Here is a 14,961-nt window from a genome sequence, read left to right as displayed (position 1 = left end):
GTTCCTGCCCCGCTTCAAAGAGCCAATCCAAAATCTAAGCTGAAGAGCTTTCTGGCCGCTTCAGCATGTTGACCATGACCACATATACCCCCTTCCCGGGTCAGACGACCTCTCCTGCCGACCTTCCCTCTATATGGGGGACTAAAAGAAAAACGAGGCGGAGTAAATCCCCCATGCGGACCTCCGGGATTTGGGAACCGCCGGAAGGGGTCCGATTCTGGACCTGGGGTTCCGCAGGGCGCGCGGGAGCGGGGGGCGCGCGGTGGATCCGCGCGGGGATGCGCGCGCGCGCCTGCCTCGCCTCCCTCGCCCGCTCCGGTGCTACGTGCTTTCTTTGTCAATGAGGCGCCGCTCTGAGCTGCAGTAGCAATCGCGTCCCGAGAGCTGGAGCCGGAGCTGGTCCCCGAACCCAGCAAACCAGCTAGAGAGGAGACAGCGGGGCGGAGAGGCGGCCACCAGCGGCGGGAGGGAAGGACCCGAGCGCGTCCGGCGGCCGCCAGCCCGGGATCTTCACAGCCTCGCCCCCTCGATCTGTAGGAGCCGGCCTCGGGGAGGGAGCCCCGGGCGGCGCCCGTCCCACCCTCGCTTCCCCGGGCGCGCCGGCGTGCGGTGACAGGCACCGTGGGAATCCCGGCCCGCGCCAGCCGCGGCTCCATGCGGCCCCGGCCCCTGCCCCTGCACGGGTGAAGCCGCGGCTCCCCGGAGCCCGCCACGGGCAGAGGCAGGACGATCGAGCAAGTCGCGCCGCCCGGCGCCCCCTCCCTCCGGCGCCCGGGCTATGGCCGGAGATGCCCGGTGAAGACCGGGGCGCCGAGGGCTGGGTTCCCCGGCGCGGTGTGGAGCGAGGCAGCGGCCTGGATGTGTGAAGGGTCCCCATGGCTCTGCAAGAGGCGAAGCCCCGGGGCCCGAGGGAAGCTGGGCCGGCCGCGCAGGGGCCCAGGGACCGGCCCCGGGCGCATGGGCTCGGCCAGGCCGGCTGGGGAGCCGCGCGCTGCCGGGGCGTGAGGAGCCCCGGAGTCCGTGGGTTCCAGGATGCGCCGCCGCCACCGCTGCCGCTGTCACCGTTGCTGCTGGGACTCCTGCTGCTCGTGGCGCTTCCAGAGCATTGCCGGGCAGACCCGGGTAAGCACTTGGCGGCGGTTCCTGGAGTAGCTGGGCTGCCCGTCGGGGCCAGCACCTGAGCGGGTGGCGGTGGTTGGAGAGATCTTTGCGGCACCGGTGCTGGGATTTTCTCCGCCCTTTGCTGCTGCAACAGCGGCGGAAGTCAGAAATCTGTCTCCCGGGAAGGCACCGTTGGGCGGGGAGGGAAAAAAGAGGCGCATTCCTATCTTCTTTCTGGACAAGTTGCATATCCTACCTAGTGGTCCCGCAGGCACGATAAAGACATGGAGTGTTTAGAACACCTTCAAAGGGATGTGTTTTAGTAGGACACGTTTCAGGTGGGGACGTCCACTAGATTTGGGGCTTACTGTTGAGAATGTCCACTTTGTCTTCACTGCATGGAATGGCTAGAGAGTTTTAAGCAATTCCATGTCGGCTTCCCCCAAATCATTCCCCCCCTCTGTGTGGATAGTGGATACCTTTTCTTTTGGGACGCAGGTACCTAAAATAATTGATTGCATCTGGCAAAGGAATTCAGGCATTGTTCAAGTATATAACCCACTGTTTGGAGGAGGCTAGTTAAAAGAAATCATTATTGGCTTCTCGGCTTCCTTTGGACAATCGCTAAGAAATAGATTACTGTAATTCCTTGGATATTTTTTTTTGTGTGTGTGAAATCTATTGTAACTGGGTGGAATTATTCTGCAAAAGTGCTTCAAAACTTATACTGTGTAGTCAACAATTGTCTTTGAAATAAGAATGATTACTATGGCACTTGTAAAGGGCAGGCTTTTGTGTTTGTGATGGAATTCTGGGCTCTTGGTACATTCAGTTTATCAAGGAATAGAGCTCCCACTTCAGGGAATTCATTCCTTTAGTTTTGGGGATTTTAGCAAGGGCTAATGAGGACTTTTTTTTTTTTTCTATGTGTGCCCCTCCCCCAAACTAGATTAGGATTCCTAATGATGAAGGAGCTCACACACTGTCTTAGATAAGAGGGTTTCAGGTTAAAAATATTTCTTTTCTTCAACAGCTTATTTAAGGCCCACTTTCCATGAAACACTTAAAGGGTCACTGTCATGAAGTATTTTTGTGGGTGTGCAAGTGATGGTTAAGGGATTTTCTATTGTGATTATGGTGGTTACAAAGTTCAGTAGTCAATGTGCTGAAGAATTGTAGCCCTCACTGTTTATAGTCTTTAGCTGTTTTCAGTGGTGTGTATTTAACACAATAGTTGAAGAACAAGTCCTGAGTAAGACACATATAAATGCCTTGGTATCCATTGGCTCAGAAATAGACAGTTTTTGTTTCAAATGTATCAGATCCTTGATAGTTTTGTAAATTGTGTATGAGATATTCACTTTTGCATGTTGTTCATTTGAGTGTAGATACCAAAAACTGTTCAGCCATCTGTAATATGTGAAATTTGGCTTTCATGTATTGTTCCTGTTCAGCGTGGTATCAGATGATTTCCTCTGATCACTTTTTCATTTCTGATCTCCCTTCCAACCTTTGTGCTCAGACCCTTCTGAACCTCTGTGATTTTGCGCGGCTCCTCTTTCAGACAGCCACAGTCTGACTTAGGGGACTTCTGATCTACATCTTCTGGTTTTAGCCCTGGTATCTTTTTTCTTTTTTTCTTTTAGGGTAGGGGTCATGGGGACACAGGGCTAAGAAAGACACTTTGATTATAATGGTGGTAAAACTCATGAAATTGATGTTGTTCCCCAAAGTCCTTCATCTTTTCCCTTCTCATTGGAGTGATTTGTTGCTTCCTCTGTGCTTTTTGGGTGTTCTTTTTGCTGTTACCCTTGATGATTAGTTTCCTGTGGTCCAGCCCACCTGTGGATCTACTGAGCTCCATCATTTCCTGTGTGTTTGCTGCTAATTTTATGACTGGTTTCTCAATGAAAGAGTGAAGCAGTGTGTTCCCTGACTTACCTCCTCCCTCTTTCATTTGTTCTCTGATTTCCACTTGCAGCAGCTTCATCCCAGGGTGGCTGAGTCTTGGGCTTCATACAGGCATCTCCAGGGGTTTTGGGAAGGAAGCAATGACAGGAGGAGGGCAAAACAGTTGCCACTTGCCTGGGACTTTGCCTTTCAATAAAGAACCTAGTCTAGAACTTTTTCTGATGGATAGTTGGGGTTCAGCACTATCCTCCACCGCAGAATGTCTAATGCCGAGTTGTGTGAGAAGCCAAACCTGTGACAACTGAGGTCCTACTTAAAGGGCTAGCTTGCTATGGACATGTCATTTGCAATGGCTACGTCACTGCATCATTGCTGTTCCTTCTTTCTTTTCTTTTTCCTCCCTCCTCCCCTTACCCCCCCCCACCCCCACCCCACCTTCTTTCTTTCTTTTTGTGATACTAGGAATTGAAGGAAGGGGTGGTTTACCCAGCTAAATTCGCAACCTTTTTGATTTCTTATTTCCAGATAGTCTTGCTAAGTTGCCCAGGCTGGCCTGAAACTTGCATTCCTTTTGCCTTAGCCTCCCAAGTGGCTGGCATTACAAGTGTGTGTCACTGTGCCTGGCCTGGTCCTTGTTTTCTAAGCAAGGCTAAGCCAGACACTTGTCTTAGTTGAAAAGTGGGCAAAAAATAGATTTGTTTACAGAAAATACTGCTGCAGTTGTTTAGCACCTTTGTGTCCTGGGGCCTCTGCAGTGTGTTCCAAGCCTGCTCCCACCCACACCACCCCAGCCTCTTTGGCTTTAATATCAGAGAAAGTTGAGGTCCTTCTCTTTCCCATACAAAGAATAAACTGCTGTCATGTTCAGTGTCCTCCTTCAGACTCCCTCTCCTAATTCCCTATCTCCACAGAACCCTTGCTTGCAGGCAGTTGCTTCTATTTTGGATGTAGGAGAAGTTTCTTTTTAGCAGGGAATGCTGACGCCCTCCATTCTCTCCTGCCATCCGGGCCTCAGGCAAAATGGTAAAGTTCAGATTTGGCTTTCCAGTCTTCTTAACTACCAACCAATTTGTTATATCCGATTCCTCCTGGTTTCCCTATTGCCTGTTACAAGGCCCAGCATGGGAACAGGAATTTGTTAAATTTTACAGCTTTCTTGTATCATCCCCTGCCTTAGCTGATTCTGTTAGATGCTAGAATATTATTTCATCTAAGTTATCCACAATAAGTTGTGAGTAGCTGCTTGATTTGAGGAATGTATTTGCATTTTGAAAGAAAGTTTATTTATTTATTTATTTATTTTAAAGATGGGTTTGTTGATATCGGGGAAATCTCTTGCCTGGGTTCGATCCTAGGTTCAATCCTCAGCACCACATAAATAAATAAATTACAATACATGGGGGAAACAACTTTTGCTCTGTGATCTCTTTCTCTTTCTTTCCCTCTCCAATTTCTTTGTACACATCATCAACTGGGCTTCCCATTCCACAGGTGCTACGTAGTTCATTTGTTCACTCGTTAATTAGTTCATTAGGCTTTGAGTACATTGATCTTCAGAGGAACAGAAAAGAAAAGCTTCCATTCTCTTGGTAACCAGAAACTAGCCCAGAGCTTTCAAAACTTTACTGTGCATACACATCACTTGAAGATTCTGTAAAAACTCAGGCTTTGATTCCATAGGTCTGAGGTAAGATCTTAAGATTTTGCATTTCTAACAAGTGCCTGTGTGATGCTGGTCAATGGGTCCTTTTTCAGTAGAATTGAAAATAAATAAGTGTAGTCTGGCAGTGGTAAGTTCTCTGAAGAAGAACAAATCTGGGGGCTAGCACCTGCATACGTGCACTTGTTTATAGAGGGTGGTGAGGAGAGGCCTCAAGGATGAGATGACGTTGGAGTGGAGAGCTAACTGGCTATCTTGGGAACAGATATTCCAGACTGAGGGAGAAGCACATGCAAAGGCTTGAGATGGTTGAGGGACAGCAGGAAGCCAGTGTGGAACTGAATGAAGGAGAGAGTGGCAAGAAACGGTGCTGAAGAGGAGCAAGGGCTGAGTCATGCAGCGCGTACTGGCTGTGGAGAGGACTTGGTATTTTATTCCGAGTGAGGTGGTAAGCCATAGGAACTTCTAAACAAGAGCAGACATAATCTGATTTCATAAAGAATCACCTTGGTGGGGCTGTAGCTCAGTGGTAGAGTGTGTGCCTAGCACGTGTGAGGCCCTGGGTTCTATCCTCAGCACCATGTAAAGATAAATAAATAAAAAATAAAGGTATTGTGTCCTTCTACAAAAAGAGAGAGAGAGAGAGAGAGAGAGAGAGAGAATATATCAACTTGGTGCCAGGTGCTGGGGCATATACCTGTAATCCCAGTGGCTCAGAAGGCTGAGGAAGGAGTATTGCAGGGTTCAAAGCAAGAGTGAGGCACTAAGCAACTCAGTGAGACCCTGTCTCTAAATAAAATATGAAATAGGGCTGGGGACATGGCTCAGTTGTTGAGTGTCCCTGAGTTCAATCCCCAGTACCTATAGTGGGAGGAAAGACTATAAGGCCAAGCAGGATACAGGCAAATCAGGTGGGAGGCTAGTATGGAAATCCAGTGTGCCAGTAAAGATGGCTGAGACTGGTTGTAGCAGGAGAGGTGGTAGAAGTGGTTAGATTTTGGACACGTTTTGAAGATAGAGGTGATAGTGTCATCGGATAGAGTAAGAGGGTGGGAAAAGAAGAGAGGAACCAATAGAGCTCCCAGGGTTTTTGGCTCAAGGAACTGGGAAAAAGTTACCATCAGTTGAGATGGGAAGGTTGCAGTTGGCTCAGTTTTGGGGTAGGAAGTACAGAGTTCATTTAGGGCATGTAAAACTTGAAATATTTACTAAGCAAAGATATAAGGTAATCAGTTGAACAAAGCAGTCTGGAATTGTAGGGAGAAATCAGATATAGAGATATAAATTTGGGAGCTATCATCAGGGAGCTGGAGAGTTGGTATAGAGAAGAGAGATCTGTAGTAAGCTCCCAAGTGCTGCAGCGTTTGTGGGTTCAGGGAGAAGCAGAACCAGCCAAAGAGCAAAGAAATGACCCGAGAGAGGTAGGAAGAGAAGAAAATGTATTCAGTGTCCCAGAACCCAAGTGAAGAAAGCATTTGAAGAGGAGAAGTCTATCAGCTTCCCAGATGCTGCTAAGAGTGGGGCTAGACCGGTACTAGCAATGCACATTGGGTTTCCAGACGTGGAAGTGTTTGGCATCACTAAGAGAGATGCAGACACAGCCTGATGGCAGTGGGTTCAGGAGAGCAGGGAAGAAGAGAAATCCAGACAGCAAACAGGACAACCCTATTAGAGTCTTTTCTACTAGAGAAAAGTAGAGTAATAGGAGAAATGGGTCCATGGAGTTTTAAGATGGGGGAAATGATTACATATATTCATACTTTCTTATTTTTTAACACTAATGTCATACAGCAAGAACATTTGAATGGTATTTTTTTTTCTCCTGAAGATACTTGCAAAATGTCCCAAATCTTGCCTCTCCCTACTCCCCACTTCCCATAAAGTAAAGATGATTTGGGAACACGATGCTTTCAATATTGATCTAAAATAGAAGTTGGATATCCCTCCCTGCCACGCATCCACACTGCTGTGGAAACCCTGAGATCCTGAGATTCTGAAGATGAGCGGAGAGCCCCTCAGAAGGCCCCTTATCCCAAGTCTTAAATTACTAGAATATGACCTGAGAACGTGCCAGAAGAACGTGCATGTTTCCCTTTTCATTTTCATTAACCTTGGAGCTCACATTGTGGTTTTCTTTCGTTCCTTTCCTACCCCCTCCCCTTTTAGAACAACAACTCTACTCTTCTCAGACAAAAATGAATAGTTGGAATGACCCTAAAACATTTCATTGCTTGACAACATCTTAGAGGGGATTTCTAAACACACAGAAGGACACATTATTCTAGGCTATGGGATGGCTGCCACAGATGATGACTCTCTTTGAGGACTTCAGGACCAAAGGAGCGGTCAGCAATCTGGATGTCGTAGATATCAGTTATTGAAGCTGGTGGGAAGGTGGCGAATGAGTCACATGCATTTGGCAGTATTTGCCATGCACCTGGCATCTGCCAGGCTCTTTGCTAGATGCCTGGTATTTAGTGGAAGATAAGCCCAGCCTGGCCCCTGCCCTCAAGCAGTCAGTAACCCAGGACAAGAAACCCTTACCCAGGTGGGTGGAGAGGCAGGTGGCAGTACCTCCATGAAGTAGGTCAGGCAGGGATTTGTGGCAAGACAGGAGGTGCCCACACTTCATAAGGAGGTTGCTCCTGGTTGGCTGCAGCCTGGAAGGATTGGAGCTCAGTGCTATGGTTCTGAATTCTCAAGAAAACTTGGATCTTTATTTAGAACCTCCTTGTTTTCAAGCTCATGAGTGAATTTTGACTTTTGAAATGTCATGCCATACAAAGAGAACACACCCATGAGCCATAAGATTTTTTTTTTAAAAAAATCAAATTTATGAAGGTATAACTTACATACATCACCATCTGCCTTTCCAGGTGTGCTGTATGTTGAGTTTCGACAGAAGTAGACCTCATGGATCCCTCACCTTTATCCAGATGTAGAATGTTTCTATCTCCTTGAAGGCTCTCTCCTGCCCCTCTGTAGTCAGTCCACCCTGCCACCCAGCATCAGGTCTTTGGCAACCACCTTTCTATTTTCTATCCCTGTAGTTTTGCCTTTTTCAAAAGATACTTGTAAAATGTCCCAAATCTTGCCTCTCCCTACTCCCCACTCCCCACTCCCCAGAAGGTCATATTAATGCGATGGCTTAGTAGGTAACTTTTTGTATCCAGTTTCTTTCACTTGGCTTCATGCTCTTGAGCATCATCCATGTTGTTGCCTAGATCTCCAGTTCTGTCCTTTTAATGGCAGAATAATGGTTCATTGTCCCCCAGTTGGCTTATCCATTCACCATTTGGGATGTTCCCAGTTTGAGGTATAATTGTCTTTGCATGGGCAGTTTTTTTTCCCCCTTGAGTAAATACCTAGAAGTGGGATCACTGGATCTTATTTTAGGTTTGTGTTTAACCTTATAAGAATCTGCCAAACTCTTCCAAATTGGCTATTGAGTTTTGCATCCTCATTAGCAAGGTACAAGAGTTTCAGTTGAGCTGAGTGCTGTGGCACATGCTTGTAATCCCAGCAACTTGGGAGGCTGAGGCAGGAGGATTGTGAGTTTAAAGCCAGCCTCAGCAATAATGGCAAGGTGCTAAGCAACCCAGTGAGACCCTATCTCTAAATAAAAATACAAAATAGGGCTGGGGATGTGGCTCAGTAGTCGAGTGCCCCTGAGTTCAATCCCCAGTACCAAAAGAAAAAAAAAAAGAAAAAAGAGTTTCAGTTGCTCTTCTGGATCTTCACTGAGACTTGATATAGTCAGCTTTTCCCCTATCCTTTTATCTTAAATTTCAGCACTCTAACAGTTATTTAGCTGTATCTCACTATGGTTTGCATTTCTCTTATTACTAATGATGTCATTTTGGTGTATCTTTTCACGTTCTTCCTTGCCATCTATGACTGTACTTTGAAGTGTCTGTTAAAATCTTTTGCCCATTTAAACTACTGGATCATTTATTTTCTTGTTATTATTTTGAACTTTCTGTATATCTTCTGGATACAAGTTCTTTTTCAGATATATGTTTTGCACATATTTTCTCCTACCCCGTGGCTTTTCTTTTTTATTTTATTAGTAGTATTTTTCAAAGAATAGCAGCTTTCAGTTTTGATTAGCTTTACTTCATCAACTTTTTAATTTAAGGGTCATGTTTTTTTTCTTTTATTTTTTTTTTTTAGTATCCTAGCATAGAAATCTTTGCCTAACCCAAGATCACAAACATCTACGATTTCTTCTGCAAGTTTTATATTTTAATTTTTACTTAAAGGTCTGTGATCCATTTCATATAATATATTGTTCAAGGTTAGAGTCAAGGTTAATTTGTTTCATGTGATGTTTAATTGCTTTAGTACCATTTATTGAAAAGACTACCCTTGCTCCATTGACTTACCTTGGCACCACATATGCATGGGTTTATTTCTGGCTCTAGTTTGTTTTGTTGATCTATACTTTTTCTGTTATGCCAATATGACCCTGTCTTGATTTCTTTAGCTCAGACTTCTGAACTTCAACATCATTGAAGTTCAAACAAAGAATTTTGAAGTCCAAAGAATTTTGGGCTTCAAAATTCTTTGTTGTGGGGGCTACACTGTGCATTGTGGGACATTTCTTGCCTCTACCTAGAAAATGCCAGTAACTCCCTGCTTCCCCATGGTGACAATCAAAAAATGTCTCCAGACGTTGCTAAATGTCTTCTGGAGAGTAAAATTGCCACTCAGTTGAGTTCCACTATTATAACTTTATAGTGGGTCTTGAAGTCAGGTAGTATAAGTACTCTTTGTCCACCCTTCTTTTTTTTTTTAAAAAAAAAAAATTGTTGGCTCTTCTAGGTCTTATGCTTTTCCACATAGATTTTAGTATCTTCTTGTTCATCTCTATTAAAAAGTCATGCTGCTATGAACATCGATGTAGCAGTGTCCCTGTAGCATGCTCTTTTTAGGTCTTTAGGGAATAGACCGAGAAGGGGAATAGCTGGGTCAAATGGTGGTTCCATTCCCAGCTTTCCAAGAAATCTCCATACTGCTTTCCAAATTGGCTGCACCAATTTGCAGTCCCACCAACAATGTACAAGTGTACCCCTTTCCCCACATCCTCGCCAGCACTTGTTGTTGTTTGACTTCATAATGGCTGCCAATCTTACTGGAGTGAGATGGTATCTTAGGGTGGTTTTGATTTGCATTTCTCTGACTGCTAGAGATGGTGAGCATTTTTTCATGTACTTGTTGATTGATTGTATGTCCTCCTCTGAGAAGTGTCTGTTCAGGTCCTTGGCCCATTTGTTGATTGGGTTATTTGTTATCTTATTGTCTAATTTTTTGAGTTTTTTTTATATACTCTGGATATTAGGGCTCTATCTGAAGTGTGAGGAGTAAAGATTTGTTCCCATGATGTAGGCTCCCTATTTACCTCTCTTATTGTTTCTTTTGCTGAGAAAAAACTTTTTAGTTTGAGTAAGTCCCATTTGTTGATTCTAGATATTAACTCTTGTGCTATGGGTGTTCATAGCAGCACAATTCACAATAGCAAGACTGTAGAAGCAACCTAGATGCCCTTCAATAGACGAATGGATAAAAAAAAATGTGGCATTTATACACAATGGAGTATTACTCTGCATTAAAAAATGACAAAATCATAGAATTTGGAGGGAAATGGATGGCATTAGAGCAGATTATGCTAAGTGAAGCTAGCCAATCCCTAAAAAACAAATGCCAAATGTCTTCTTTGATATAAGGAGGGTAACTAAGAACAGAGTAGGGAAGAAGAGCATGAGAAGAAGACTAACATTAAACAGGGATGAGAGGTGGGAGGGAAAGGGAGAGAGAAGGGAAATTGCATGGAAATGGAAGGAGACTCTCAGGGTTATACAAAATTACATACAAGAGGAAGTGAGGGGAAAGGGAAAAATAATACAAGGGGGAGAAATGAATTACAGTAGAGGGGGTAGAGAGAGAAGAGGGGAGGGGAGGGGAGGGGAGGGGGGATAGTAGAGGATAGGAAAGGCAGCAGAATACAACAGACATGAGTATATCAATATGTAAATCAATGGAAGTGTAACTGATGTGATTCTGCAAGCTGTATACGGGGTAAAATGGGAGTTCATAACCCACTTGAATCAAAGTGTGAAATATGATATATCAAGAACTATGTAATGTTTTGAACAACCAACAATAAAAAAAAAGAAAAAAAAAGTCATGCTGGGGGCTCTCGTTGTAGCTCAGTTGTAGAGTGCTTGACTCGCGTCTGTGAGGCACTGTAAGGCACTGGGTTCTATCCTCAGCACCACATAAAAATAAAAATAAACAAAATAAAGGTATTGTGTTCACCTAAATCTAAAAAAAAAAAATTTTTAAAGTCGTGCTGGAATTTTTCTTGTTGGAATTTTTTTTAGATCTAGGTCATTTGTGGAGGACTGATATCTTAATAATACTGAATTTTTTGATCTGTGAACATATATCTTTCCATGTATTTATATAATCTTTTCTTCCATGAATGTTTTATAGAATTTAGCATATAAATTTGTACATGTGTATTTCATGTGCTTCAAGACTTTGATAAACAGTACTTAAATTTTTTATATTGTATAAACATACCAAAAATCATTTACCTTATAGCACATGACCCGTCTATAAACTCATTTTAGTTCTAACAGCTTTTTATAGAATCTTTGGGATTTTTCTAAGTAGAAAATCATGTTATCTGTGATTAAAGACAGTTTGGTTTGTTTCTTTCAAATCTATATGCTATTATTTCCTTTTCTTGCCTTATTTCCTTGGCTAAAACTTCCAGTACATTGTTGAATATGAATGAGGAAGGTGGACATCCTCGTCTTGATCCCAGTCTTGGGGGGAAACATTCCGTTTTTCACTATTAGTAAGATGTCAGCTATAGTTTTTGTTTTTCGTTTTGTAGAGGTCTTTTATCAGGCTGAGAAAATTCCCTTCTACATCCGGTGTGCTGTGAATTTTTGTCATGCATGGGAATTGCATTTTGTCAAGTGTTTTCTCAGTATCTTTTGAGGTGATCACAAGATTTCTTCAATCTGTAAAAAGACAACTTAGTCTATTTTAGAATGTCGAACCAAGCTTAGTCATGGTGAATATTTCAGCTGGGCCTGACTTTCTAATTCTTTCTGGTAGGAATTTTTAAAGTCTTATGTTTGTGTGAGATATTGGTCTATAACTATTTTTTTTGGTTGAAAAGTTTGTTACAGTTTTATATGAGGGTGATGCTGGACTATAGACAGTACAGAAGTATTTCCTCTTGTGTTTTATGGAAGTATTTGTATAGAATTGGTATTACTTCTCCTTTAGTGTCTATGGTCTTACAGATGAGAATGAAGATCATTCAGGGTTTCTTTAGTTAAAATCAGGGACTTCTAGTACTTTTCTTGTTTCCCAGGGCTACAAGACGCCACAGAGATTTGGTTCAAGGTCTAGAAAGAATAGTTGGGATGAGGAGAAATTGCTTGGGACATGTTCAGGAAGTTGAGATCACTGCTGGCTGATTGTTATTTATAAATTCACTTCATTTTTCAGGGAATTTTATCCCCTGTGACTAAGAGCCTCAAGATTCTCCCAGCTTCTCCCTGTGCCTGGCTGTGTGTTTATGAGCTGTAAGCAGATATCTTGGTGGGATTGCCCATTGGGCTTCTTACCTCTTCCTCCATCCATACCATACACATAATAAAGTGTTTAATGTACTTTATTAAATTTGAGCAATACTCAAGTGAAATGCAGAAGGCCCTGTTGGCCTCATTGCTATTCCCTAGAGTTGTGCTGGGTCCTTCCGGATCTTTTTTCTTGCAAATATTTATATCCATATCCATAGCCTCACTTACATTTTTTTTCTAAGATATAAAGGGTGTAATATTTAACACCTTACATTTTTCACTTGACACTGTATGGTGGCTGTCTTTTCAAGATAGCTAAATCTTGTCATGAGAGAATTTGAACTTCTTCGGGAAACATATCGAAAAACCTTTTGCTATAAAGAGATTAGCTTTAAACTCACAGCTCAGATTCAAACCTAGAATTAAAACATCTCTTTAGACTCTTCCTTCCATTTTCACTACTTCTTGGCTTCTTTCCCTAGAAGAAGCTCCCACAGATGTTTAAGGGAATTCATGGATTTTTTTTTTTTTTTAAACACAGTGGGTTTGAGCACCATGTTTGAACCAGCTAATGTAGATGTAAATAAGGCCAAGCGTTGCCTCTAGCATAGCTCAAGGTCACTGCTGCACCTGCCTCTCTGTCCAGTCAGGCGAGGCCTTGCCTAATGTGTCCTAACCACGAGAGGGGGATTTGATTTATATATGTTCAGTCTATTCTTAGCTTGAAAATAAAAAAAAGCCTCCTGATGCCAGAAACACAAAATGGCTTTGGTATTTATGCAACATCAGTAGACCGGAAGGTCTAGAATATTTCTAAGTTTACTCTCTCCATGTGGAATGTGCAATTATTAAGGGCCTCCAATGAAACTAGGGCCCCCACACCTCAGCCTCTACCTGTGCTCCAGGGAATGAATGCCACCGCTCTGGCACGTGTTTTTATTTACCAAACGACAACAGCAACCTCAAGAAGATCAAAAAAACAATGAGAAGACTGAGAAGAAAAATGTGTTGAAATTAATAGTGCAGCTTATAAGTCCTTGTGGAAAAGAGCTGAGCAAAAACATCTCCAAACCCACCTACTTCATTATCAATGAATGAGTCTTTGTTTTGAGAAGAATAGGAGGATCTGAATCAGGAGCATTATTGTGAATATGATTAAAACTGGATGAAAGTGTATTAAAAAATCAGCACCACAGAGCTGTCCTTGGAATTTTCCTGTTATTAACTTATTAATAATGGAGATGAACACATAAGGCAAGCTGGCAAACCCTACAGACCCTGAACTTTTTTTTTTTTCAACAGAATGGGGACTATATCTTGTGTCTGTTTCAGCAATAAAAGTATCTTAAACAAGCATTTTTTTTTCCATTTTTGTGGCTAATGTAATATATTTACTTTTCCTTACAGGCGGGTAAGGAAAACAGTGCCCAGAGTTTGGTGTAACACTTCACAGTTGTTGAAGCTCCCAGTCTCTTTTCTCATTTGAATCTCTTGCCACTTCTAATGGAGGGCTGAGGAAGTGATTTGCTAAAGGTTGCATGGTGGTCCTGGGATTTTTTATTTTTCCATTATTCTCTGATTCAGGGACCGACGCCTAGCTATACAAACTAGCTCAAGTATGGGCCTCCAGGCCACAGGGGAATCTCTTGTGACATATTCAGAATAGGAATGAAATATAACTGGGCCATGTGGGTACTATAATTAATTAACAGAGATAATAGCTTACGCTTTTGAGTTTTTACTGTCTGTATCAGCTCATTTAATTCTCACAACAACCCTATGAAGCAAGTTCAGTTATTAATCTTCCTGCTTGAGATGAAGAGATGGAGGCAGACTGACTTAATAGTAACTCACTCAGTGTCACACTGTGTCATGGCTTAGATGTGAGGTGTCCCCACAAGCTCATGTTTGAGACAATGAAAGATGGTTCAGAGGTGAAATGATTTGATTATGATACTATAATCTAGTCAGAGGATTAATCCACTGATATGGATGAACTGGGTGGTAATTGTAGGCAGGGAGGGTGTGATTGGAGGAGGTGGGTCACTGAGGGTATGCCTTTGGGATTTATATTTGTCCCTGGTGAGCAGAGCTCTCTCTCTCTGCTTCTTGTTTGCCAAGTCCTGAGCTCTTTCTTCCTCTACACTCTTCTACCGTGATGTTCTGCCACACTTCAGGCCCAGAGCAATGGAGTTGGCTGTCCGTAGACTGAGATCTCTGAAATTTTTACTCCTCTAAGATTGTTTTGGTCAGGTCTTTGGTCACAGCAATGAAAAAACTAACACACACAGCTAAGTGTTGGAGACAGGATTTCAAACTAGGCTGTTGGATCACACTCCTCATTCTGTTTCGTTGTACTCTGTGTCTCAGGGTCCCATCCATCTTCCTAAGGCTGGGCTCATCTTTCCACCTCTTTCTGCAGACTGGCTTTCTCTAATGACCCACATAGCGGGTTCCCCATGACTGAATCTTGCATGGGGCCTTTGCTCGCCATAGCCAGAGTTGGCAGGACTTTTCAGTTTGAATGTCCAGCATCCAGTCTCTGTTCTGCTTTCACATTCCCAGGAGGAGAATCAGGCTGCTGCAGTCTGGCCAGTGGAGATAGGGATCTACCCCTCATCTGATCAGCAGAGGCCAGAGAAAGAAGGAGCACATGTTACAAAAAGGGCCTTCTTAGCCTAACCT

The 14,961-nt window shown here is 43.3% G+C and overlaps 1 protein-coding gene across 4 annotated transcripts in view; it reads left to right on the top strand.

Moving 5' to 3' along the window:
* Positions 1-875: 875 nt before the first annotated feature.
* Positions 876-14,961, top strand: part of Kiaa1549l (KIAA1549 like) — a 257,863-nt gene continuing 243,777 nt past the window's right edge. For all 4 annotated transcript variants that reach the window (XM_077797483.1, XM_077797482.1, XM_026404625.2 and 1 more), the window contains exon 1: positions 876-1,122. In XM_077797483.1, the coding sequence (XP_077653609.1) occupies positions 876-1,122 (247 nt within the window). The remainder of the gene's footprint in view (positions 1,123-14,961) is intronic.

Source organism: Urocitellus parryii, chromosome 4 (genome assembly GCF_045843805.1).
Source record: "Urocitellus parryii isolate mUroPar1 chromosome 4, mUroPar1.hap1, whole genome shotgun sequence".
In the NCBI taxonomy this organism is placed as follows: domain Eukaryota; kingdom Metazoa; phylum Chordata; class Mammalia; order Rodentia; family Sciuridae; genus Urocitellus; species Urocitellus parryii.
This window is presented reverse-complemented; position numbering and strand designations above follow the sequence as displayed.